This window comes from Ciconia boyciana, chromosome 19 (assembly GCF_034638445.1).
Source record: "Ciconia boyciana chromosome 19, ASM3463844v1, whole genome shotgun sequence".
Taxonomy (NCBI): domain Eukaryota; kingdom Metazoa; phylum Chordata; class Aves; order Ciconiiformes; family Ciconiidae; genus Ciconia; species Ciconia boyciana.
Genome location: NC_132952.1, coordinates 6,949,468 through 6,976,693, shown reverse-complemented (window position 1 = coordinate 6,976,693; position 27,226 = coordinate 6,949,468). Strand labels below are relative to the sequence as shown.

Here is a 27,226-nt window from a genome sequence, read left to right as displayed (position 1 = left end):
ACCTGGGGGTCTGAAATAGTAGGTCTACGCCTGGAACACGGGCAAGGCTCCAGAAAGCTTTGTCTGTCCCATGAAGTACAGAATCATAGAATAGTTTAGGTTGAAAGGGACCTTTAAAGGTCACCTAGTCCAACCCTCCGACAACGAGCGGGGACATCTTCAACCAGATCAGGTTGCTCAGAGCCCCGTCCAACCTGACCTTGAATGTTTCCTGGGATGGGGAAGGAGGACTGTTCTCTCCTGTTCCTGTCTGTTCCCTGCTAACAACACAGCTGTGCATCACACACCTGGATAAAACAAGTCGGGCTCTGCCAGAAGAGAACAGCCCACATTAAGGGCAGCTGCTTAGGAGAGGCTAAGCTGCCTACAACACCTAGAAAAAGCCTAACTCATCTCACACCCTTCTCTTTCTGCTGTCCTCATGCCTTTATCAGCTCACAATTTTCCCGAGAAGAAACCACTGCTCTCAAAAACCTTAAGGTTTGAAAGAAATCATTTGAAGATGTCCTCCTTGTTAATTAATGCAGGTGTCCCTCATCCGTCTCCCGTTAGCCACAAGTGCCCGCGGCAGAGGCTGGGGGGTCGTCAGCCAGTTTAGAAAAGGGAGGGGAAAACAAACAGGTGGGAGAGGTTGGTGGCTCAAGGCGGTGATGGCGGTGATGGCTCTGCTTGGCCCCAGCGCCCAGCCGGGGTCAGCGGGCGGCAGAGGAAGGTGCTGCAGCGGGGTGGGGGACACCCCTACACCGCCCCCGGGCCGGTGCGGGGACGGGCTGGGTGCCCCGGGCTGGGCGCCCCGGGGCGCTCGCCCCGTCTCGGGCGGGCTGGCCAGCGGGTCCCCTCGGGGGAGCCGCCCGCTCTCCGGGCACCCCGGGCGGCGGCGGGGCTCCGGGGCGCTGCGGTCCCCGCGCTCCCCCCGGCCCGGCCCTGCCCGCCGCCGCCGCCGCCCCTCCCGCCGCGGAGGGCGGCCTCGCCGCCGCGGCAGCCCGGATGCGGCCGCCGGGTTCCTGGCCGGTCTCCCGGCCCCGGTGCCGCCGCTTCCTCTCGGAGCGCCGCGGGCCGCCGGCGGGGGAAGCGGCGGGGAGGGGGCAGAAGGGCTTCTCGTCCCGCCGGCTTATTTTTTCCGGTCGGTGCTCCAGAGGGGGAGGTGGGAAGAGCCAAAGGCGGCGGTACCCGCTTCCCGCCCCCCCTCCGCTGCAGCACATGGGAAGCAAAAGTTTTCCTCCTCCTCCTCCTCCTCCTCCTCTCTCCCCGCCGCCGGTTCCCCTCGCCCTCCGCCCAGGCAGCCCCGGCGAGCCGGCTGCCGGGCCGCTCCCCGGAGCGGTTGGCAGCTGGAGGATGCGGCTGCCGGCACCTCGGCTGCTCCTCCCGGCCGCCGGTGCTGCGCTGCGCTTCTCGCCGGTGGGCAATGAGGAATAAAACGTTGCCGGAGCGTCGTCCGCTTCTCTGAGGGCTGGAAAGGAGCGAAGGCGAGACTTGGATCGCATCTTGCAGAGGGCTCGGCGAATTTGCGGAGGGAAGGGGCCGGTGGGCAAAAATCATCAGATGCTTTAGCAACGCCGGAGAGGCAACGCTACATCGTTCTGCTTCGGCCCCGTCATGGGTACTGGCATGTGTCTGAGGAGGCAGAAGGGGCTTCTGCAGACCGGGTTTTGCCTGGTGACTGTGGCATGTTTGGGCTCCGGAGTTTTCATGTACAACCACTTGCAGCAAAAGGTGCGGAACGCTGAAGCCCTGGCCCAGAAATACAAACAGCAGCAGGAAGCGCTGTCTGCCCAGCTCCAAGGTGAGTGACCCGCTCCGTGTGTGCACACGCTGGCTGAACTTCCCTCTCTCCCAACGTTACCTGCTGGCGGGTTTGCTGCACAGCCCAGGGACGAGCGGGGTGCCTTTGTGGAGCGAGGTTCAGCTTTTGGCTTTAAGAAGCTCCAAGAAGACGTTGTCGCCTATTTCCTTCTCCCCTTTGCGGTCTAGAATTAGCATAGCCTTGAATCTGAATTGCTGCTCACAGCAGCAAGGGGAACGGAGTGTGCTGGATTGGCGAGTTCAGCTGCGTCACGTCTATTCCACTTCATCCCCCTGTAGTTCCCTTTGGCTGTAAAGACTAGTCCTATGTCATTCTAAATGTGAAGCAGTAAAAATGCAAACAGGACTTCCAGAGGCTGGCTGGGCAGGCTCTGAGATGTGGCCCTACTCTCTAGGCTGCAGGAGGGGCTGTCCAGAAAGTGGATAGAGAGGCAAGGGGTCCTTTAGTGAAGTTTTTTGTCATACTGTCTACTGCCCATTGCCTTTGTAAGGAAACAAACCTGTCATCTTCTCAAGAGATGGATCTGTGACTTGAAAAGTCTTGCCAGCTTGTTTGGGGCTGATAGATGCTGCAGCACAGAGCTCCCTAAAAAGGGGGGAGGAGGAGGAGGAAGAATTGGCCTTTCTGAGCCCACTAACCAGCACTTGGTTCCTCTGGCAAGAGTTGCCAGAAGACCGTAAGGCAAGCGTAATACGTATATTCCCCCTCCTTTGTCCTCCTTACATAAATGTCTAACTGTGGGAGAATGACACTTTAGCCCATGGAGAGATCTCAGCAGGGAAGGCTGAGGACACATGGTACTCCATTGCTGAACTCTTATCTTCTTTGGCTAGTCTGTCATTCTAGCCTTACTGTGTCTGCCAAAGCTACGTTTCCAGCACCCGTCGCTAGATTTGGAGTCTCTAGAGGGATTTGCTGCCCTCTCTGTAGGGAGGCTTGGTGGGAATCTACTCTTTGGTAGCCAGCAGTTGTGCGTGTGATGCTGGAGGACGGGTTGGTTCTGGAGTGCCCACAGAATGAATTTCATGTGGACAAAATATTGTTTGCCTGTCGTTCTAGTGAATCAAGGTCAAGAGATTCATTTAACGCTTTTTCTTCTGACAAGTGGGTTTAGATTACAGTGTTTAAATCGAGAGCTCTTCCTCAGGCTAAAATCAAATGTGGGGTATCCATTATGACCTCTGATATATCCATTGACACTGTTTCTACGGCCTGTATTGCTGGGGAATTCTGCACGTCTGTGACTCGACGAGTATGCCTTTTAGGGTTAAATCTTTTCTGGTGGTTTTGTGTGCAGTGTTGTGATGCAAATGTAACAGTGTACAGATGCTTCTTGCGCTCAGAGCGCTGTGTTTCTACCTGTAAACTGGGAAAGCAGAGTGTGGTGTATGTGTTTTGCTTGTCTCTCAAGGAAACATGCTTTAAAAAAAACAATCAATCTTGTGAATTGATCTAGTGCGTGTATAGGTTCACTGCTATTATCTTACGTGTTGTTTCCATTTCTTCTTACTCTTTCACAAGGCAGTCAAACAGCTGGAGCTCCTAATGTGTTGCACAGTCCCAGCCACAGCAATTTCCACTTGCATCCTGTGTTTCTGAGACGCAAAGATCAGCAGGGCAGAAGTTAGCCCACATTCCTTTCTGGTGTGTCAGCATCTCTTGCTTCTCTTGGAGAGAGGGGCTGGCTCTTCAGAGAATAAGATGACCGTGGTAAACTCAGGGAACCCCAGTTTTGGGAACAGCAGGCTCAAGCAAACAACTGAGGCTCATAATATTTCTTCCACCGAAATATGTTTGAATGGCAGAGCTCTAGCCTGTTGCTGGGGTTTCTAACCCTCTGTTAGTCCTCCCATTCCTAAATACAGTTGTTGCCATGGATACCCTTTTTATTTTGAGAAGACACTTACTTGTCCAACAATTTTAACAAAGGCAAAGCTTCTTTTTGGATTTGGCTGGTGGGAGAAACCTAGCCATGGGCAGATAGGAGCCATGTTCATGGAAGACTGAAAGCGCAGTGGTGTCTCGCACATTTGGCCGTGGTTCTCGTGCTGTCGTCTTGCAGCGCTGCTCCCCGCGGTGCTTCGGTGCTGACCACGGGAGTGGGGAGTCGGGGCTCTGGGCTCTATCCCTGCGCCGACTCGTTGCACGACTTTAATTGCCGTGTCTTCTGCATCTATTTCTGTCTTTCCAGCTCTACAAAAGGAGGACGTGTTGTTCTGAGGTGGAATTCAGTACTGTTTAACTAGTGCTTCAGGTGTCTCCCTTCAGCTATCAAGTATTTCCTACCTTTCTTATATCCGAGTACAATATATGGTTAATGCTTCTGGTAGCCTCTGTAAATAAAGCTTGAGAGCGTAGGGCTGGGCCAAGGGTTGAGTGACAGGGAAAAGGAAAGCAAGTGGAGGAGGGATCGAAGCTGTCTTGAAACCACCACTGCCTGTCCCATGTCCTGTCTTCTACTGGCTGCACGTGGGGAAATGGATCTCATCTGCTCTTTTAAAATAAGAGCAAAGCACCTGCTGACTTTGCTGTAGGGTAAAACACATTGTGTGAGAAGAAGAAAGGGCGGTATTGCCGTCTGTCTGACCCTGCCAAACCTCTTGCGAGGTCGTTAGACCCCTTGTCCTGGCCAGCTCTTGCTGCTGCCGGCAGAGGTAGCTGTTTGCTGTGACCCAGTAGACCCTCTTTTCGTATCATGGTCCAGGTGGAATCCAGGAGGAAAATCTGCTTGGCTTTTCTGTCCCTCCATCTCTTCTGTTTGTGTTGGGTGGGGTTGGAGGTACGTCTGAAAGCGCATGGAGACACCTTGCCAAATACCGGGCTCTCCCTTATGGGCCGTGATCTGGGGGACTCTGGTGCTGTGTCAGGAGGCTCAGGGGGGATTAGACGCGGTCTGGCAAGCTGTGACCTGGTGTGCCCTTCAGAGGAACCCGTTCTCTCGGCCCCCACCCCAAACTCACGCCACGCTGAGTTCCGTAGCAGGTGGCTTTAAGCGAAGGGCTGCTGTGACATCTCCCGCTTCCCGTAGGTGTGTGCCTGCGTACGTACGAGCATGCTGCTGCCTGGAGGTTCTGCGTGAAACTAGAGATTGTATTTGGTCGGTTCGCTAACAAAGGGCACTCTCTGAACAGATGGGCAGGAAGGGTGCATTTATAGTCCCATCCACTTCTGTCTGATGTTCCTGATGTGGCCTGACAATGGCACATCAAACCGGTGTCTGGGAGGGAGGAATTTTCTCTCTCACACCAGGCTGCCATAGCACAGTGGCTGAGCATGAGAAGGCAGCACTCCTGTCCTCACCACTGGGTGTCTTTTACCTGATCGGTCTTTCCTTTGCCATCTCTCTGGATCAGAGAGGGAGGTATGATGAGTCTGGCTTTCATTCTGTTCCCCTTGTCCCTTGCTCTGGATGATTCCTGAGCTTGAGTGACTGGTGCCATGGGCGTTTAGTTGTGATGTGACTGGATGGAGACTGGCAGGAGTATTTGATGCCTCTAACAAGGAGAGCAACAGAGAAGAAAGCTTTTTCTGGGTGATTAGCTCTGCAGTCTGGAAGTTAGTGTTGATCTCTGAGAGCTGCTTGGAGCTGTGAGCCGTGGGCAGTACGATGACGCTTTCCACGGTATGTGCCATTGGCATAGAAATGGCCTAACGAGCTAGGCACCGTGCGTAGTTCTAGCAGAACTGGAGCAGCAAATCTGACGCCTTTGCTGCCTTGCTCTGTGAAAGCAGGGAGCCAGCGTGTGCTCGTGGCTTCTCCAGGCAGGGGTAAAATGAAACCACTTGAACAGAAGGAGAGTAAAACCTGGAGCTGCTGGCAAGACTGGAGTCACTCTCCCTTTATGGATCTCTTAAAGTCTCCCTGGCAGATGTTTATGCTAGTACTCTGTGGTATATGAGGCAACCCCTTCACACAATCGCCCTGTTTTCTGTAGTCTTTTAAAATGAGAACGAGTCTGTGGAAGGCCTGACCTGTTCTTCTTTCCCAAAGGCAAGGCGCCGCAAGGGATTTCAGTGTTTCGGTAGTTCAAGTTCTGCATTTTAGCTCGTTTGGCAGCAGGTGACGGTGCTTTAGTGCTGAGTTCTGGCTGAATTCCAGTCTGGATTTAGACACTGACCACCCTCCATTCTCTCTTGTAATTGCAAATTGTTAAAGACTTCCTGGCTTCCTGGCCTCTGAAGCTGTACAGTGCCATTTTGGTCTGCTAAGTTGTTGCTGTATTCCACCACAAAGATGAGTAGAGAGACTACTTTATGCAGCACTTACTGCTTTGTGTAAAGCTGAACCCAGCTTTTCTGGGCTCTGGAGACTTGGAAGAATGGCAGGAGATATTACAACTTTTTTTCTTCCTAGTCACTGGAGGTTACTTCAGCTTATTTTACGTATAAAAAAGTGTCAGGAGAGCCAGACTGTGTCCTAAATTTCTGAACAAACAGCCTATGATAAGGAGTTGTTCCTGAAGACTCATCTGCTTTGTGGTGCTTGCATTAGGATTTGTGGTGATGGGTGTTAGCACAAGCCTATTGCTACACATGCTTTCCTGTGCTTTAGTTTCCCATTTACCATGGGAGATCAATAGCACCTGGTAGCTTGGGGTCACCTAAGCAGACCTGTTCTACACACAACAGTTATTTACTTGCCTGGTCCCGTGCTGAGAGTGCTTGGCTTTTTTGAGTGAGGCTGTAGCTGTTCACCTTGCCTCCCGGGGTACACCGTGCCCTGGGCCGTTCTGGGTGGTGGAGCACAACCGTGCTGTCAGTGAGGCCGGTCACTGCCTCCGCTGCCCTGGGTTCTTCAGCTGCAGCGACCTGGAGGGGTGGGTAACCTGCCTGTATGGGGTGAGTTTCTAACCCTGGTCATGGACTCTGTTTTCTTTCAGTATACTTAGGTTACTAGAAAATTAAATGCCTGCAGGAGAAACTCCAACATGGGGAGTTCCTCCAAGCCCAGAACCGCTGAGGCAAATGCAGACTGGAAGCTCAGAGTACGTGAAAGGGCATAGTAAAGCCCGTGAATTGCTGGGCATCCCTCATAGTCCCAGCAGCCATGACTTCTCATTGCTGGGGTGAGGTTCCCATCACAGCGAAGACGTGTCCTCAGGTGCTCTGCTAGATAAGACTGCAAGGAAGTGAGATGCTTGTGGCAGAAGTGTGAGTGCCCAGAGCTCACAAATCTTTTGGGAAGTGGCTGATGTTCTTAAGATGACAATTTCATTGAACGAGGCTTTTTAGTATGTGGTGAAGAAGCACCCACGGTCTCTTGTGTGCTTAGCTGGGCTGGGGAAGCCCTCAGGGTGACATCGGAGTAGTCTGTTGGGAAAAGTGTTTCTAAAAATAAAGCTGTCATGAAGTAGGCACTTGGACAGCTGCAGTGATGGGCTTGCTGCTTACCAATGTGCTCAGCAGGGGAGAAAATCCTTCCAGATTGAAAACAAATATTTCTGCTGTAATGGTTTGGAGAATATAGTAGTTTCCTCACTTCAGAGGAAAATATTAATGAAGTGGCCCAGCCCAGGGGAAGCATCTTCACCACTGGGATGTCTGTTTTTAACTAGGGAAGGTAACAAAGAGAAGGAAGGAGAGAGTGTGGCTGGTGAGCAATAGGAATTCCTGACCTAGGACACTTTCCTGCGCCCTGAGGGAGGTCAAAAGTGGCAGAGGGAATTAGGTGGGCCAGGGGAGAGAGCCTGGATGTGAATGTATGCCTGGGGAACGGCTCCTCAGTCTGGGGTGGGACTGAGCTTGACACATGATGAGCCCAGGCTGGCAGAGCCTAAAACATAGTCCTTGTACCTGAGGTGTCTAAAACCAGCGTAGTCCAGGAAGAGCCAGCTTGTCTGTCTTGTCCTGCTGAAGCCTTGATTTCAGTACAGGAGAAGGCACTGCCTGGAGGCACTGGAGTTGCTCCACAGGGGACAGTGGGATACGGAGATGGTTGGATTCAGTTTGTGTCTTGAAGCTGGAGCCTCAGCTCCAGCTGCCCTCGGTATCTAGGCTGCTTGCCTACCTGGCTAGCGGGGGGAGTGCCCCAGAAGGCTTAGGAAGCAGTTGTACTACCATCAGCAAACCCTTAGGGTTCAACACTCTACCACACCTGGCTTCATTTATCGCTTCTTTTTCCCCTGATCTTCTCAGGCACTCGGCTGTTGCTGGAGATCGCTGTAAATATTAACAGATCCACTGCTGGTAAACCAAAGTATTGCAAAAATCCCAAGCTTGGACCTAGCCAATGTCATGAGCTTGGCTTAAAAATCATGGAGTTAAACCCTGTGGAGGTTCTTTCTCTGTGCAGACAAGGCATTTCCAGGTGGGAAGAAAAACACCAGTCATTGTGAGGGTCCTGGGAAAGCCACCAGACTTGGATTTGTTGTGATCCAACAGAAGAGAAGTATGCAATAGTGAACCAGGCTTTTAAAGAAACTGGATAAAATGATTAGACTGTACTCTCAGGTCTGTCCTGCTGTTGTGGTTTAGCCCCAGCCAGCAACCAAGACTCCCCAGGCGCTCGCTCACTCCCCCCCAGTGGGATGAGGGAGAGAATCAGAAGAGTAAAAGTGAGAAAACTCGTGGGTTGAGATAAAGACAGTTTAAGTAAAATGCATGCACACAAGCAAAGCAAGGCATTCCTTCACCCCTTCCCATGGGCAGGCAGGGGTTCAGCCATCTCCAGGACAGCAGGGCTCCATCACGCGTAACGGTGACTTGGGAAGACAAACGCCATCACTCCGAACGTCCCCCCCTTCCTTCTCCTTCCCCAGCTTTATATACTGAGCACGACGCCCTATGGTATGGAATGTCCCTTTGGGCAGTTGGGGTCAGCTGTCCTGGCTGTGCCCCCTCCCAGCTTCTTGTGCACCCGGCAGAGCAGGGGAAGCTGGAAAGTCCTTGACCAGTGCAACAACAACTAAAACATCCCTGGGTTGTTTCCAGCACAAAAACACTGTTTCCAGCACAAATCCCAAACATAGCCCCATAGCAGCCACTATGAAGACAATTAACTCTATCCCAGCTGAAACCAGCGCACCTGCATGAAGTTGCAGGGGGATGTGGCTCATAAAGGCAAGGCATGCTTCTCTTCCATGCCCAGCTTCGATAAAAAAGCTCTTCAAGAATAGGCATGGCAGCAAAATGCTGCCTGGTGAAATTAGTCTTCCATTCACCTAGTGTACTTAGGAGACCTGCTGTGAGGAAAACACCGTCTAAAAATGCAAGGAATAGTTGCCATTCTGCAATGCAGAAGGAAGAGGTGAGGCACAGGGAGGCTGTGAGTTCTGTGGAGTTCTGAAGAACCGAGTGGCTTGAATTCCCTGCCTGCGGAGAAATGGGTGGGGCAGTGGAAAAAGTGTTTTTCTTTGGGTGGTTTTTTGTTTGTTTTCCTTCAGGGGTTACAGAGGTGTCAGCCTTGCAGACGGTAGGGCAAGGGCGGGCTATTCTGATCACCAAGTTTGATTCTTGTATAGTCCCTAGCTCAGCCCTGCAGTTCCTGGATGATCTGTAGTATTGCTTAGAAAAATGTCCTAGCCTGATTTTCAGGATGCTAGAACTGCCTATGAGCCGCTCTTGTCGCTCTCAGTATATACATAATCTGCACCACCATAGGCTTGGTGCCACTGATGGTCAGCACTGTAAAATATTAGATATACATATGGATGTTTTGTCTCTTATTTCCCCAGATTGGAGTGTCTCTCAGGCAGCAAAGCGCCTGTTAATGCAGGACATACACTGCCTTCGCTGCTCCTGTGTGACCCGAGTGGAGCTGGCAGTCTCTCTAGATTCACTTGCAGTGAGAGCACGAGTCACTTGGGGCTCTTGGCTTGGCAAGATTTCAACAAGGAATGGGTTAGCGCTTGTTTTATGCATGCAAATATCATCCCACTTTGTTCATTTTCCCGGAGACTGTGCATCATGGCATGACTTGCCCCCAAATATCTTGGCTCTGGAGGCAGGTTTCTTTTATCGCCCCTGCCCTCTGAATTGCCACCCAGTGCCGTTCCGGCACGGCGGCAGCCTCTGTGCAGAGGGGATGGAGGACCCTGTTGCAGCCGAGTGCTGTGGCTCAGGGAAAGCTCTTGGTTAGCGTTCAGACGTCAGGGTGGATTAAAATCACCGTCCATCAGGAAGCTTCTCTGGCACTTTCATTTGTCATGTGGCTGCTGCACGAAGCAGCCTCGTGCCTGAAGCTGCCTCATCCCTCTCCCTTCTCGGCTCCTGCGCAGGGTGCAGATGCTCTTTTGTGTCTAAAGTGAGCAGCTTGGCTCACTTTTCCTTAGTGGCCTGAGGGCAAGTTAATGGTTGGGTTGTGGAAGGGGAGAAAAATGTCTCTGCTGTATGCTGCTGATGCCTTTACAGAGCAGATGACCTGGAAGGCTCTGGCTATCTTGAGCCTGGTAGTGGACCTGGCCTGCAAATACACAGTTTAGCCACTGGCCAGTAAAGCCAGCTCTTGGGCTTTGCAGCTTAGACCCCAAAGCAAAACCTGAGTGCTCATGGGATGACAGACTGGTGTGTTATATGAGGAATATCCACTGTCTCTAGGCCAGCTGTCCCCACCCTGCTCCAGACCTTATCTGTTCACAGCTGACAAGTGCAAACCCTTGTAGCTGGACCTGACCCTTTCCTTGTTTAGGACATCAGGTATCTGCATGTATTTCAGGACTGTTGATTTGCGTGGTCTGGATTTTACATGTGAGCTACTGTGTGCTTAAGCCTAGAAACCCAGAGTGATGCAGGCCGTTCCAAACAGGAAAGGCTCTTTTGCCCAAGTCTGCTCTCTTGGCACTTGGTGGCCCAGTCCACAGCAGGATTTGAGGTCCACTTGTGCCCCTGGTCGCGTGACCTGCGAGAGGCCTGTTTTGGGGAAAAGAATATGTGGGAAGAAATTTTGGGGTTTATCTCATGCTCTGCCTCTTTCTGCTTCCGTAGTTGTGTACGAGCACAGATCCCGACTAGAACGATCCTTGCAGAAGGAGCGAGGGGAACACAAGAAGACAAAGGAAGGTGAGTCTCTTGCGTGGGTGGCATAGCGGTGGCCAGCCAACCTGTCCTGTGGGGAGATGTGTGTTGTACCCAAAGCATTTTCTGCCTTCAGGGCTGTGTGTGGATGTTACTGAACACCCCCCAGGTGAGACTCATCCCTGGTTTGTACTTGGAGAATAGTTAACTGATGTGTCCATTACCTATGGGCAAAAGGTGCTGGGAGGTGGGTTCTGTTCTCTCATATTCCTACATGTGTCCTCAGTCTAATCGGTGAGTAACAGTACCCATGACGTGGTGTTTGAGCACCTTAAGTGATAGCTAAACCTGTCACTAGACCATGCTTTTTTCTTGGAAATATGTAAACTTTCTTATAAAAGTGATCTGAAGGTGCTGAGCTCTACGAGTGCTTAATACTAGCATCACTGCACTCCATAATACACGGACAGTACAGACTGTCAGATCCCTTAAAGTTGATGTATGAAAGTAGACAGACATATGCAGGACATTTTAAGACCATGAAATACAACAGGAAGTGGAAAGCTAATAATTAGCTCGCCAACCTTTCGGTGGAGTAGTGTGCTTGGATGTCAGCCCCCTTTGCACCTGATTGTTGTTGGCAACTTAACAGCTTGGGTTTTATCTTCAAAACTGGTGTGTGGAGTAATGTCACTACTCCTTACTCCTACCTGCGCTGTGGTTCTGGGAATGCCGACCTACCGCATCCAGGTTTGGCTGTAGCTCTGTGGCTACACAGGTAAGGGAGAAGCTGCATTTCTGCCTCTTTCATTTATTTGGTGGGGACTGACTGAGAAAAGGAAGCATCCTCATAAACATTATCTTGTCATGGGGAAGGTGGCACAGATGAGTTCCTTTTGGTCTCGCAGAAGCTTTGATTTCTCTTTTCCAGAGTCATCTCTCATTTCAGAGCACCCCAAATCCTTACACAGCTTCAGTGACACCAAAACGTAGCCGTTTGTGTGCTGAAGTAGGAAGTCACCAATGCACTTGCCTATAGAATGGTAAAGGAAGGATATTTGGGCCAGTCTGGATGGGTGGACAGCTCTCATGGGAAATACTACCATCTTTGAGGGCACTGAGTGGAGTCTCCTCGCAGCATCTGCATTCCAGCTTGTTGACCTGCAGCCTTTTGCTCAGCAAGGGGCTGACTTCCTCCTTCCCTCCCCCCACCAAAATAGAAACCAAATCCTGGTTAAATTCCAGCTCATTAAATTGTCTTCTCTTCTTCCATTTCTAGATTTTTTAGTGTATAAGTTAGAAGCTCAGGAAGCTCTCAACAAGGAGAAGGTAGGTATGGTTTATTCCTCAGAGTGTGTGTGTGTGTAATAATGGTAAAGATTTTTCTATACCACCACAGTCATGAGGCCAGTGCTGCTGTCTGGAAGGCGTGAAAGACTGAGCGTGTATGGTACAAGACAAATTTTGGCTGGCTCCACCTTGCAAGGCTGTTGGTGTGTGAGGATTTACTTCATCTTAGGGAAAGACTGTGTCGTGCTAGAGCTATCCTGCCTATTCTCCCATGCGTGATAGCAGAGCAGATGACTTGATTGTCAGCTCCTGGCGTAGCAGGGAGTCCTGTGCTGCAGTCTGAAAAGAGAATTGCTGTTTCACGGTACAGAAGAGTCCTGGGGAAATTGAATGCAAGGCACACCACGGGGAACATGGCGAAGAAAGGCCATGATGGTGTTGGGGAAAGCACATCCATTGTTTTCTGTCTCCAGGGATTGTCAAGCGATTTCACTAGCCTGTGGACTTCTCATTTGGCAGGGAAAAAGACTCTTCAGTGAGGTTAGGAAGAAATGCATCCCTGGGTTACAGTCTGTCCCGTTCACTTGAAGTTGTAAGGCTGGTTTTATTCCTTTCTCAGAGCATCTGTTGATGAGATGCTGGAGAAGAGGAATTGCTTTTAGCCTGCTCATCTGTGGGTGAATGTCATCCTCTTGCAGAAAGAAACTCATGGATGAATATCTGAATACTGTAACGGCTGGGCAGCTCCCTTGCAATTTGTGCTCGTTTGGTAATATTTCATTGAGTATTTATCATATCAGTTAAATTGTGGGTTGTAGTGAAATCTCCGCACGGTGGTTAGTTTGTACTTCCATGGTGCTGCTTAGTGCCTCAGCCGTGTTGCTTGAAGCTACCCAAACACAGATCCCAGCAGATGGCTGTAAAACTGCGTGTAATGGGAAAAGCTGCAGCATCTTCCCTCTCAGGTGCCACTGCTGCCGTGGGGACTTTGCCTTTGAGCAGGGGTGGCTGGTGGCTTTCACACCTGCTGAGAGAATGGTACCCTGGGGACAAAGGGGAAGAACGTGGCCCTTAGCGAGGCATAAGCAGACCTGTTAAACTGGTACAGACCCCTCTGTGGACACATGGAAATCCCTCTCCGCTGCTGGTTTGTGTCAGTTGAGCTTAGTTTGATAGCTGTACCTAGTTACAGGAGTTTGCTTTAGGCTTACTCAATTGCTTAGTGATCAATTTTTTGTTAAATGGTGCAATTTTTGTGTGTAGGCGAAAGCCTTAGCTCCGGTGCTGTCTGCCTCCCCCTCAGCTGCTGCAGAGTGCTCAGCCTGTTCTGGGGGGTTGTACTGTGCACAGCTCCTTCAGCACTGGGCCTGTCCTAGATAAAGAACCGACGACTGGGGAAAACCACTCTGAATGCGAATCGAGAGAGTGCAATTAATTAGCTGGTGGCTAGGTTATTTTAAAAGGGTTCTTTTCCAGCCGTGCTCAGGCTGCATGTTCTGCTGGTCACAGAATCGTATAGGTTGGAAAAGACCTTTAAGATCGAGTCCAACCATAAACCTAACACTACCAAGGCCACCACTACACCACGTCACCTTGGTCGGCTTGTTCCCAGTCACCCTGTGCGTGCCTGTGTGTGTGAAGGGACAGTGGGAACTCACTGTTGGTGCAGTGGCTGGGCAGGTGCTCACGTGTGTTTCTCCCTGCCTTAGGTTTTTCTGGGATCTAACGGCACTGTTGCATCTTTTTCTTTCCAGCAAGATTCTATGAACAGATACGGGGCCCTCAGTTCCCAGCACAAGATACTGAAGGTAAGGGAGAAGTCTGGTTTCACGTACTCACCATCTGCTGTGCGTTAAAGAACGCTCCCGGCAAGGAGAGTCGGCGCTTTCGCTTACCAGAGGTGCCTAGGAGAGACCCAGGGTTTCCCGTGGCTAGTGCCAGCACGGAGGGAGGAGACCACACAGTGGTGGTGTTCTACGTTCCTTCCTGGCTATTCCGGTCCATGGGAGTTTCCTATTTATTCTGTCGGGCTTTGTATCAGATTACAGCCTTCACCTATACCTCGTTTCAATGGTAGCCTTTGTGCGGTTTATCGCACAGGAGCTCTGTTGTTCAGCGTGTTCTTTTCTGGATCTCTTAGCGTGAAAATGGGTCTATTCATTGTAGGTTGCCCTTTGGGTTCATACAATGTATTCCAGTCCACGTAAGAGGCTCAGAGGGGGGCAGCTTATAGCATTTTATAGCTTATCGCGTGCTCTACCTGAAGCATATCTTGATGTTAAAGTTTGCTTTTGTTGGAGCAATCCAACTGTGGCTGGTGATGGTGGGTTTTAAATGTTTTTAGTTAGAGCGTTGGCAGTGAAATGGTAATTGAATTCTGGGATGTAGAAAGAGGGCTGGGTTCCAGCAACCCTTAGCACCGCTGGGTTGTATTTCCTGAGCAGAGCTGGACCTCCAGCTGCCTGGCTTTTGGATTCAAACTTTGGGAAAAGGGAAGTACAGTTCTGTCTCTTGGGTATTATCCAGCACTGCGGATTATGGGAACGCTTCGCAATAGTAACGTTCCTCTTCATAGCAACTGCAGTCTGAGCAGAATGCTCTGGTTTGCTTGTCTCAAGGGGACAGCGAGAGCATTTCGTCCTGGCTCCCTTTCTCTTGCTTCCTCTTATTGGGGGGGGCGGGGATCATCTATTATTTTTTTAACTACATTTACAACTGATGAAAGACAGGCCAGCCCTTGGGACGGCAGTGTGGTAGATTTCAGCCCCCCCACCCTGAAAAAGCAGCATTCAGCTCAACTTCGAGCTGGTTATGAGATTGAGTAATGGTTCTGTTACTGGAGCACAGGCGAAAAATGCTTCCCACTGGTACTGGCTTCCTCAGGAGGAAGATTGCTGCCAGCAATATCATGACCTAGGAAGCAGACATGTGATGCTGAACAGAAGCAGCTAGCTCTGTTAAGCTGGAGGTCCCAAATATGACCAAAGACTTCCACGAAGCCACTTCAGCATATCTGGCTTTGGTGTTTCTGGCCACTGCTGTTGTTCTGATCTGTATTGAAGTCATCTATGTCATTAACATCTGCAGCTGGCACACCAGATTCAAAGGGGCAAGGGGCTTGACTTTGTCCAAAAATAGCAGCTGCAGTAGCTGCCTGCGTCTGGATTCCTGCTGGGGCCAGACTTCATCTTACAATTCCTTTCATCCTCTTGAGTGGAGATTAAAATTTTTTGTTAACAGCATTCTGCAGAATGCATCCTACCATTCACTGGAATAGGCAGGCGAGGAGACGGAGGGCTTTAAACAAAAGACTTTTGACATGGACTTCCTGAAACTGCTAGAACCTGGAAACTTGCAATGAGGTGTGCCCTTCCTTTGCTTGTGGGCTAAGCATCCAGTTACTGATTCCATTTTGTACAGTGCTATCTACAAAGTTGCTTTCTAAATCATGGCAGAAAGACATGTTTTTGAGGTACTCTTATTCCCTTCTTTCTCTTCACCTGCCCATTTCCCCAAGGACCTCGGTGAGACAGAGCTACTGCATAGCTGAGGCATCTTGGGCACTACATGTCTGAAGAGCAGAGGGAAGGTGGGATGAGGGGACTTGCTGGCCTGAATTCATACAGCTGGGTCCTGATTTCTGAAAGATTAGCCGACTTCCTGAGTGATGTGATTTCCCTGTATCGCGGTGTTGGGCATGACGGGCAGGGACACGGAGTGAAATGTCACGACAGCGTGGTCTCTCTGTATTCCCTCACCCCCAGCTGCATTTGTACACGATTTGCACAACACTCATGTTCTGTGCCTCACAGTTTCTGCTTGACTGAGTAAAACAGCGTGTCTATGAGGTAGAGAAGGGAATGACGTTAGTAGGATGGGCAGCTCTGGAGATGAGAGGTTCCTGGCTTCCTCGGGACTGTCAGCATACCTAGCTTTGGTAGAATGGACTGGGTCAAGAATGCTCTGCTTCCAGTTAAGTCGCTTCTCTGAAAAATAATCACACGTAGCATGTTCCAGACCTCCTGTCCTGTGACTACAGTAAAGCAGCACCTTTAGATTCCTCCTAAAGTTTGCATATGTTGGTCACAGCCATCCTTAGAAACCAGCTGGGAGTGAGGATGCTCTGTGTGCTTAATGAGCTGGAGTGGGCCCCAGGTGCTTCGTGTGACCTTGGTCAAGGCAGTTAACTCTCTCTCCAGCTTCCTGCTGCTATCAAAGAATGAATATTCCCTCCCTGCTTCCTGACTGTGAGCAGTCTGGGGACAGGCATTTGCACATCACATGCCAGACAGAATATGGGCTAGAAATTAATTGACCTGAGCTGATGAGGACTTAAAATTCCTTGAATTGCTTAGAGTTTCTTGTTAAAATCAATTCTCACTTGCTAATGTTGGTGGCTTCTGAGGTGTTTAGTATCAAAACAATTTTAGGGATGTGGTTCCTCTGCAGTGCTTTCTGCCGGTGGCTCTGATAAGAACTAGAAGTGCCTAAGGTCTTTGAAAGCCAAAGCAGGAATCTTTTATTCTCTTTATTTCCCCTCCTGATCTTGTGATCTGATTAACCTGACATCCTTGTCTCTCCTCTTTTTTCTGTCTCTGGTACCCCTCCATACCCATAGCTTTTTCCTCTGCATTGCATGTATTTTTGGAGCACAGTTATTTCTCTCCTTTTAGTGGAGGGTAATTGCTTCAGGGGAGAATGCCTGGGCCACAGATGCTTTGTTTTACTGGGGATAAATGCAATCATCAATGCATTTAGAGGTTTGGGTTTTTTAAAAAGGAAGATTTTTTTTTTTTACAGGAAGGTCGATTGAAATTGCTGCCTGAGTCCTGAGGAGCTATTGTGTGGAAGGGCCAGGGTTCACCTGTGAGCTAATCAATCTGCATACATAATTGGTGTTCACAAACTGAATGTGGAAGGACTCTCTAGGTTTCCATGGGAACAAAAAAGGAGGTGAATTCTGGTTCAATGGGTCTGAGCAAAAGGATGTCTCAGCATGTTTTGTTCTTGGGCTCTGCAAGAGGGGAGGGGAGAAGAGCTCTTCAACCCACTTCTATCTGATGAATTCTTGGCCTGCTTGAAATAGTCTGTGGTCTTGTGAGAGTCCGGTTATCCTGGCATTTTATGCCTGTGAGTCCCATGTTACTATGGGGAATGTGGGCTCTCCCTAGTCCCACTGTGTGAGAGGATGTGGTATCCTTGCAAAAGGTCTCCCTCCTGGTCTAGCAGCTTGGAGTGGTGGGTGGGAGAAGAGCCAGGCTGTCAGGAAGCAAACCAAGCGGAGAGAACAACCCGAGTGTTTAGGTGTCCGTGCGTCCTAAGTGACTAGCAATACCTGCACACAGAAAGGCAATGGGAATTAGACCTTAGCCCGACTTAAAGGTGAACTACCCCTGTAATGCAATGTGCGGACTGATGCTACGGCCGCTGTGGAAACTATTCTTGCAGGTAATGTCCTTCAGCATGTCTGCGACTCTGGAAAGGACCTTGGATTTGTGCGGTGTTCCACAGGCATTTGGTTTGATATCAGCAAATACTATAGCCTGCATTGCTTTTGCAGAGCAGGGTGTGCAGGCAAGTTGGGAAGGAGTAGGAGTAGCTCTTGGCTGTGTCCCAGAGTCTCCAGCTCTTTTTCAGGCAGGAGTGGACTTGCCACCACATTCTGCTTCCAGTTTAGCAGCTTCCAAGGAGACCTTCCAAACTGCTTACCAAAGCAGAGTTTAATTGGCATTTCACATCCCTCCTGAACCACTGAACACAAAGAATATTTTATTGTATCTGGGATTTCTAGCTACCTTATTGGAGGAACGGATATCTCTTCTGCCTCCTCAAGCAGCTTATTAAACAGAAGCACTCAAGTAGCACTTGGCAATAGCTAAATTTCTCTTCTTCTCCCTGTACTGACTCTTTGTCCCTTCTTTTTGTATTCAGAACCAGCATGAAGATGTCAAGAAGCAGCTGCTTGACCTGCAGCTGCAGCACAACAGCTTGAAACTGGAACATCGTAAGACACTGGAGTCCCATAGCCAGAAATATGCCCAGCTGCAGCAGGAGAAGGACAGTGAAGTCACAAACTTGCAAGGTGAGTGTGATGGAGAGCTGAGGAAACACCAGCCAGAGAAAGGACTGAAGAGCTGAGTTCAGGAGAGGACACTTTCTTCTACAGGCCTCCAAAAGGTCTGCAAATACTGTAGGAACGCTGCTGTATGACTGGGAGCATGCAGTGCCTTAGCCCTTCTGTATCTCCTGGGAGCATTGTCCTACCTCAGGGTGGTGGTGCAGGAATAAGGGCAGTGTTAAAACTGGCCAGGTGTCCTGAGGTTGCATTGAGGGGCGGTGAGAGATGCAGAGCAGGCTATCAAGCAGCTTCCCCGTGTGAGGGAAGCCACTGGAGCTCACAGGTCGTGTTTTTGTGCAGGAATGCACACCACAAAAGCCTCTGGCTGCTTGGGCTGGCAAATGCATTGGTCAGGCGGCAATTGTGTGGTCGATGTAAGGTCACAGAGGAGAGGAGCTTCTTGGTTTTTTTTTTTATGGCCCCATGGGAGACTGCGTGACCTTGGGTTTAATCATACTTTGAGTTCTCTGGGGTTGAGACCCCTGTGCTGTTATACTGCATGGGGCATCCCTGGCTTCTGTCAACACCAGCACTTTCATGGTGTTATTTTAAAAGCCTGAATGCCTTTTGCTGGCTGCTTACTCTTACTGCAGCTGCTACTTATCATATTCGTGTAGAATTTGTGTAGAGCCAGGTAAGATAATAAATTACTGTGCCAGATGCTGATCGCATTCAGACTGTGAAACAGTCCATGTCCCAAGGAGGTCACATGCAAAATGGGTAAGATAAGCCAAAAGTAAAAGGCATGAGGCTAAGGTAGAGGTACATGCCTGTGGTTCCACAGCAGGCTGGGGCAGAAACAACAGGTTCATCTATCAGATAATACTGGCTTACCCTATCCTTTCTCTGGTGGGTGAGTCTAAGTTTTATCTCTGCCACAAAAAGCATCTTTTTGTGGCAGAGATAAAACACTGTGACACTTAGGTATCCCATCTATTTCAATACACATTTTCCACTTCTCTGTACACTTTTGACAATGGAAACCAGTTTCTACACTACTAAAACCCTGTAAATTCTAACATTTAACCTTGGGAGCAAATTAAACATACTTTTTGTAATTAATGGTGTAGGTCTATAAAATGCATTTAATAGTGCAACTATTGCAGAGAATGCTGATCCCTTTAATTCTCAGAGTAGTTTCTATTTAGTCTGCTGTTTAATTAGATTGTGGGGGTTTTAAGGTTCACATCTGTTCTTACTTAGATTAGGTCTGGGAGAGTGAAATCTGCTGATGTTTTGTTTGTTTTTTTTCCTGTGATCAACAAAGCCCTGGTATCTCATGAGCATGCCTGGGTTAGAAGGGAGGAATTGAGCACAAGCAAGTGAAACCTAAATATTTGATTGTTTCTTCTTGAAATATGCAGCCCCCCAATGAAGTAAGAAAACAAATTCTGCCAGAGGAAGGAGAGTAACTATAGGAAGAACAATTCAAAGACAGAAGCTAGTCAGGAAGGTCTGCTTAAGGCTGGGATATTAATATTCTCTGTCCATCTTCCCAGGCTACTGTTCACTTGGTACCATCTCTCTCCTGTGCTTTAAGCTCAAAGCTGGCTAGTAAATCTTCTCTTAAGTATTAGTAACCGTGTCATACGAAAGAGCAAGACAGTCTCATGAGAGGTGGCAAAGACAGAGAGCTAGTAGCATAGCTAATGCCTCATTTTCTTTCCTTATGTTCCACCAGTGCTTTCTATATATAATGTGCCCTCGGGAGACGTGCTGGAAGATGTGCCTCTGTCGGGGAGTATAATAGAGAACAGAAGAGGTATCTGAGCAGTGGGCATTGCTCAGGGCCGTTAAAATGGAACGGAGGGATTTTTGCTGGATTCAATTGCAAAAATGAAACCCTCACCCCAGGGGATTTTTGCTAGATTCGATTGCAAAAAGGAAACCCTCACCCCAGGGGTGCTGGGGGAAAGCAGAAGCCCACTGGGAAGTGTGAGGGATTGCTTTCACAGGTAGAGCTGGGTTTGGTAGCTTCTCTTGGTGGTCCTGGTTGCTTTACAGCTTTGGGGCAGCTCTCAGGTTGGACATAGCTATCTACATGCAGAAGATGCTGGGATCTGGGGACGATGCAGCTGTGCCACGTGACTCAATGGTTGTGGTGCTGTTGGGGTATCTGTGCCCTGTTCCTGAAAATCCCTGCTTCTGGAAGTGGTTCTTGAATGCTGGTTAATGGGTTACGAGTATATGCTCAGATAGCTGAAGCTTCCTGGTCTTGTTAACTGGGACCTCTAATCCTGTTTGCCTTCTCCCTCTACTCCAGGCCCTCTCCTGTTGCATTATGAACTATTTTCTCCTCTGCGTTATAGGAACTGCAATCTATTTATGCTGCATTTCACACCCCCAGCACAGCCTGTCCTCTGCTGTGCTTCCCCACACTAATTCTGTACTCTCTTTTTTTTCTCATCACACATTGGCACAGTCTGCTCTGAAGGCAGAGGGATGGTTTTGATCTTTGAGCTTCTGTTGGAGATAAGGACCCTGTAGTTGCAGCTGAAATTTTCTTCCCATTGACACCAGTGGTAAAACTCCTGACGAGGTCATTGAGACCAGGATTTCATGTCTGCTGTGCTGGTGGTAGAGGAAGGACACACAATGGCATGAAGGTTTTGATTTCCAGTTTCTGAATATGCTTTGAAGACCTAGATGTTGCTGAGGTATTGGCTCAGTGAAACTGCAGGATTCTTTTGGACATGTCTCCCACACTTGAGATGCATTTGGTTCTCTTGAAGGCTTGGGGGAATGTCTATATTGTAGTCAGAGTAGCAGTCTTGTGCTACTTAGCAGTAGCAGTCTTGTGCTAGCTGTCATCTAGCCTGGACTAGCTGCCTAAAAACATACCCCTTATTCACTGTTCCAGGCCAACCCCCACGGCTGCGTGGGCTTTCAGCACTGCGTGTACACAAGGTAACTCGGTTAAAGCTGTTCTAGCTGTAGTCCCATAGGACATAATTCCATATTTCCTTCTGGGTGCAGGAAAGACAGAGCCTCCTTTTCTCAGTTGGATGTTAACCTTCACCGCAAGGCAAGAACACAGCACCCAACCTCAATGGCAAAATGTCCTGTCCCAGGGATGAATGTTATAAAAAAAGATATACCGCTGTAATCACAAATATCTATAATCTTGAGCTGAAATCTTGCATGCGATTCAGCCTACTTTTCAGCAAAGTGACCATCCTGTTACGGAAAAAATTTCCATCCTTGTCCTGGCAGGTGCAACTATGTTTGCAGAGAAATCCCAGTGCATGCAGTTCTAGTGATATTTTAAGAGAGCTTCAGGATCCGAAATAAGGCTGACATTTTTTGATAGTCTTTCTTTTTGCTGGAGGATACACAATTATATTCAAGGCAGTGAAATGTAAGTGCATTGTGTGTCTTTGCACACTCCGAAGTACTTCAGTGGCAAGAGCTTGAAAGGAGCCCAGCCTGGGGGCTGCAAGGCACAAGCTTGCTACGTAACAGCATAGGAATAAATCTGCCTGAAGACCAAGTTGTCCTGTGGTTGCTTTCTGTAAGTGGGTTGTGGGGTTTTTTGTTTGTACCATCCTTTCAAGAGGCAGCTTCTCTGTGCAGTAGGAGGGAACCTCCTTGTTGGATCTGCTGTGGGTTCAGGAGACCCGACAGACCTCTCTTGTAGTTGTTTCTCAACCTTCCAGTTACCACAGGTAGGGGCAGTGACTGCTGCTCTCCCTCTTTTTCAGCTGTAATGGGTAAGGGAAATGAAGAAACAAATATCTTATTCTGATAGCAAGCCCAGCAAGAGCCTGACCTTGATAGCAATAGTTAGCAGAGACACTCCAGAGAGGAGAAAGTTCCTTGGATGGGCAGGACTCCTGCGTGCTGAAAGGAATGATGATTCAGGTTTGTCCGTGTTTGGCTAGTGCTTCTCTGTAATTCCTGGGCTTGGAGAGATCTATGAGGTCAAGAGGAGTTTATGGTAAGGAAGAGAGATACTACGCTTGTGAAAATAGCGCTCTCAAGCAAACTTCTTCTCTTGCAGATACAGTCTTTAAACTCAGAGAAGAGAGCAAGCTTCTTCGGAAGGCCCACCAGGAAGTTCACTCTCAGCTCCTTAGTGCCCAGGTAATCAACAAGGGGGTGTTTGGCCACATGGGACAATCTTTAACTGGGGTCTGGGTGCACCATCAAATATTCTCTAAGTAATAAATCTAGTTGTCAACTGTATTCCAGTGTGGTGAGTTGCCTAAAACGGTGCTGGTAGGTGCTGGTAGTATAGATGCATTCTGTACAAGTAAAATTCTCCAGCCTGGAATCTGTCCCAGTAGCTGAAAATACAGATGTGCTACACAAGTCACTGTGGTTCAAGTGAATGTGAACCAGCATATTCCCAACCCTGGAATGCCTCCTGTCACTTAACACACGTCTCAAATACTTCCAACCCTAAATGATGATGAATTGCCTCTGTTTATGCCTATAAAATTAATTGCAGAGAGAAACAGCAATGCAGAGGTGCCTTGCCTTGCTTGCTGAGACTGCAAATAGACACTCAACAACCCTGGGAAAAAGGTCCCCTTCTGCATCTCCCTGTGAAGCCTTCGTAGAGAGGGAGACCTATACAAAATTTGGAAAGAGCTATGTAAAAAAAAAAGTTAGTGTTCAGTAGTAAAAGTGTTGGAGTGATGATTTCGGAGGCCGGGGCAGACATGCAAGGGGTGTTGGCTTAAGCCTAGAGAGGCAGAAAAGCATTTTTCTGCAGGGGAAAAACCAAAAGTTTTGTTGACACGGTGTTGTGCTCATGCTACGGAGATGGTGTGAGCCTCTTCAGCATGCTGGAAGTCCGGACCTCACAGAATTCTGCTCACCCAGCTGAAGCTGGGAGCTCCCATATGACTTGGGAGAAGGGAGAAAGCAGGGTATGCTGGAGAAGTGGGGGGACTTTGTGTCTCTACAGTGTCTGTCTGAGGCTCTTGTACTGAGCCAAGACACAAGCAGCTTTGTAAATACACTTTAAAAGTCACGTCGCAGTCTGAATTAGCCTTTTCTGCTGTTAATTAACAGCCTTCTGTCAAGCACTCCTTGGATTATAGGATAAGCCCAGAAGCAAGGAGCTAGTTGTGGTTAGATGCTGTTGGCAACTGATTCTTCCCCTGAACTGGATGCTGAACTTGAACAAGAGGTGTGGGGGGTAGTGGGTTCTGACTTCTATAAGATTGTTCTTGAGTTCTAGCCTGATCTGCCCTGCAAAATAGCAGGGACTAAGTGGCTCTAGGGCACTGCAAACTTCACAGATAACTGGTTGCTCCAGGCAGGAAGCCCAGCTTACTGACGTTGCAGGCAGCTGTCATTTGATAGCTCTTTGGCTCATGTCAGGTACGGTTTTGAGGGGTCTCAGGTGGACTGTCAGTGTATTTGACTTGCCTGCCTTCAGAATCGTGACTTACCACTGAACTGTATTTTTACCCTCCTCTTCCATGTGGCTAAGGCAGACTGGTAGGATTCTCCGCAGTGACGCTGCCTGCGGTCTACTTGTTGGAAACTAAACAAGGACTTCCAGTCTCTGTAGGGGTCGGTCCGGTAAGCCTGTACCAGGAATTGAAACAGTACGTAATTACAAGCTTCTCCAGTGCCCCAGCAAGTCTACATTCGTACCTCCTGCTATCAAAATGCATCTCAGCCTTCATTTTTAGGCCTCCTGACCAAAGTAGCTGCCAATGTCACTGCTCTGTAGCTTGTTCTCAAGCAACATTGAGACCCAGTCAGCTCCCATCATAGAGGCCCTGCCATCGACAGCTTGGGTCAGTATCAGTTGATCAAAGGTCCTCTGTTTGCCATTATGTATTTCTACTTTTGTCTTGCTGGGTCCATGCTGAGTGCATTTGCATCTGGCACACCGTGTAGGACCAGTCCTGAATTACTCTTCAGCAGAGTACCCTTAAAATGCTATTCAACTAACTGTGCTGCGTTAGAGAAAGCAGTTGGTGGTTCAAGTGTGCAAACTAGTGCATACTCTGAACAGCGTTAAAAAAAAAACTTGGCTAGAGATAGCTGAGGCTACAAAGTCAAGCGCTTGCAGACTGGCAAACATGGTGGCAGCTTTTGTGCTGCCAGTCTTAACTTTAGGCCCCGTCAGTGTCGTGACCAACGGGAAAAGTGGTTTGCAAGAAATAGCTCACTGTCATTTCTTGCCAAAATTAAGAGTGAGCAAGAGTAAAAGGATTTGCCCTGGGTGTGGGAGACAGGGCTCAGCTCCCTGCTCTAAACGTACTAGACAGTTGTGTAACAAAGTTGTGCTCCAGCCATCTGTCTGACTGCTATTTCTGGCTCTTATGGAAGTGGCGGTGGTTGATAGAAAATACTTTGGATCTTTTTGACAATAAGCCTAGCGTTAAATCTTAAAGTTTTCTGTTCACATTTCTGATCAGTCCCTTATAGTGTCTAATCAGTGTTTCGTAACACGAAGGTGAATGGCATTGCCTTTGCCTCCAGTGGGGTGAGATGCCATGTGTCAGAGCAGACGCCCACAAAGGCTCCCAGCTTCGGTAGCAGCACTGCAGCTCTTCATCACAGCGTCGATTTGCGCCGAGTATCCTGTTGTTGATCTTGTTGAAACTTTAGAGGAGTAATTTGCATTCTAGACAACATGTTTGAATCTGTGGAAAATGAACAAGTTTCGCAAGCCCTAGCCAGCTTACGGAGCTTGCCGTAGCTGTCGCATCAGTTGGTCTGCCAGGTAAAGCGAGGCACGGAGGCATCAAGCGATGTATGCGCAGCTCGCTGTCACAGGGTGCGAACAGCGTGTGGGAGTCTGTGTTGAGGCTGGTCTAAAGCTTCTTTCCCTCTGGGCTGACCACCTTGACAGGCTTTTGGGTACAAGTTTTGCTTTCACCTAGGTTGTTCTGACTGGAAGCAGTCTCCTACCAGCTAGGGCTACATCCCATGAACTGTTCTTGGCTTCCTTTTCCTTTCCTCATTCCTTTTATGTTAGCTTTGCCGAGTTGTTTTGTTGGGTTTTGGTTTGTTTGGGTTTTTTTAATGTTAATTTTAAGGTCAAATTTCAGGGGGAAGGAGTGAAATCAGCAGAGCCTGCTCAGGAATTAATTTCCTGCTAAACTTTCCTTGCTGCTTGGAAGCTTTCCTACTGTGCTCAGTCCCTAATGGGGTCCATTTCCAGGTACCCTGGCAAGCATATGAAAAGCTCTCGCCCCTCACTTTCCTATAAATAACTGGGGCAAGAGTGGGGAGCTTTTCCTGAGTAGCTTTTTCAAGCCTTACTTTTCAGGGTTAGAGATGGAAGAAATAAGCTGCTGCAGTAGAGAGAAGTGTTGCATTTGCTTAACAGTCTCGGAGAATCAATTTTCATTTGTCTTGCAAAGTAAATTGAATTGTCAAGTAGGATTATGCCAATTATTGTCAGCCCTGCTGCAATGAGCACGTCCATGGAGAAATGCCTCCACAGGAAGAAAAAAAAGCCAACCTTGAAGGTACATGTGTGTGAGGCACAGGAGGAGAGGGAGCCACTCCTAAGCAGACCCAGGATACGATTCCTGTGAAAGGCAGGAGCTCTGTCAGCAGCTCATGCACTAAATAGCTTCGGTCAAAGACTCAGTGTCGTGGGTCAGCACTTCCAGGGTAAGAGCGTGCAATAAAATAAGATGCAAGACTTGGCAAAGGGGGAATACAGAACATCCATGAAATCTGGAGGGAAAGCTGAAGACTAGCTTGGTCTTGTCATTAATGGTTGTGGATTATCTCCAGCCTATATGTATATATTTTCTATATATATGTAATATACATAAAAATCCTCTTTAGTAGTGTATCTGTGCTGAACAACTGGCCATAACGGAGTGGCTATTCTCAGCAAGGAGTTGTTTAACCCTGTTACTGTGTGAGGTTTCTCTGCACCCTTCTCGTCCCCTCAGGCCCAGATGGAAGAGTTCAGGCAGCTCAAGGAAGCTCTACAGAAGATGCCAAGCTTCAAAGCAGGAGGAGCTGGGAAGGGGCAGCAGCAGCTTCAGGTGCCGAAGGAGCAGCCCATGGCACCGGCCCACAGCCAGTTGCAGCTGGTGAGGCAGAAGGTGTGGTACCCCCAGGAAACCCCAGGGAGGAGAGTTCTGCAGGGCTTCTGTGGGTTTTCAGCACGGGGCTTTGAACTGGAGGGAACGGAGCTTGTTCCTTGAGTTTGCTCTTGTCCTTTTTTCCTTGCAGGCTTTTCCAGTCAATCAGGAGAATCGTCCTGTTGGGAACCCGCTGGCATCACAAGTCTCAGGGGTTCAGAAGCAGGCAGATGGCCCTCTGCTGCAGGGCCAGAACTCGTACAGTAACGATGGCCCGAGGCCACAGGCTAATGTGCTCTTCACCCATCCAGCCCCACTGCAAGATGCCAATTCACTGCCAGATGCTATGCCAGCCTGGCCGGCAAGACGCGGGGACGGCCATGTGATCCGATTCACCCGGACCATGAACAGTCTACCAAACGGGAACCCAGTAAGTTCAGCACACTTGGTGCTTGTTTTGTGTAGCCCTTGCTTTTGAAGCTCAAAACTATGATATTTGTAATGACGTGCATATTTGCATTCCACTTCCCTGATGTGGAAACTGTCCTGGCCTCAGGTTTCAGACTCCTGTGTACTCTTAGAGTTTGTGGCTTAGTGGATGGGCTCAGATGAATGGGCTGGGGTTCTTGTTCTGGATCCTGCTGGATCTGCAAAGAGTAAATCATACAAGCAGCTCCCTTGCCTCCTGGGGCGATTGGGAGTGAGCTTATACAAAGTAAACCTCTAAAAAAATGACAATACTTGCAGTGTGGTTAGACTATAATTGCAGTAACTATTATAATGGCAACACATGCAGGTTTTTTTGAGGTGGCTGTGGTGTTCCTGTTTTTTTTTTTTTTTTTGGAGATTCACCTACCCAAGACAAGCTTGGGTCACATAGGATCCAAATTATTTCCTCTTGGCTGTGTGGAAGGAGAAGGACCTCTTTTACTGCAGGCTGGCTGGACAGGACTGTAGATTTGTTCTGGAGCACTTCTGAATCTGTTGGGCCAGAAAAATGCTTTGGCAAAGAACATTACCCTGCCCAAACGCAAGGGAGATCTGCAG

At 48.9% G+C, this 27,226-nt stretch overlaps 1 protein-coding gene across 10 annotated transcripts in view; it reads left to right on the top strand.

Moving 5' to 3' along the window:
• Nucleotides 1-987: 987 nt before the first annotated feature.
• LOC140661685 (uncharacterized) overlaps nt 988-27,226 on the top strand; it is a 54,467-nt gene continuing 28,228 nt past the window's right edge. For 5 of the 10 annotated variants that reach the window (XM_072884233.1, XM_072884231.1, XM_072884232.1 and 2 more), the window contains exons 1-8: nt 994-1,783; nt 10,727-10,801; nt 12,036-12,085; nt 13,801-13,854; nt 17,978-18,128; nt 22,165-22,247; nt 26,045-26,200; nt 26,331-26,609. In XM_072884233.1, coding sequence (XP_072740334.1) covers nt 1,597-1,783; nt 10,727-10,801; nt 12,036-12,085; nt 13,801-13,854; nt 17,978-18,128; nt 22,165-22,247; nt 26,045-26,200; nt 26,331-26,609 — 1,035 coding nt within the window. In that variant the 5' untranslated portion in view covers nt 994-1,596. Of the gene's footprint in view, nt 1,784-10,726; nt 10,802-12,035; nt 12,086-13,800; nt 13,855-17,977; nt 18,129-22,164; nt 22,248-26,044; nt 26,201-26,330; nt 26,610-27,226 lie in introns of all 10 variants that reach the window. The other 5 variants (XM_072884225.1, XM_072884227.1, XR_012045836.1 and 2 more) reach the window with 3 other exon arrangements.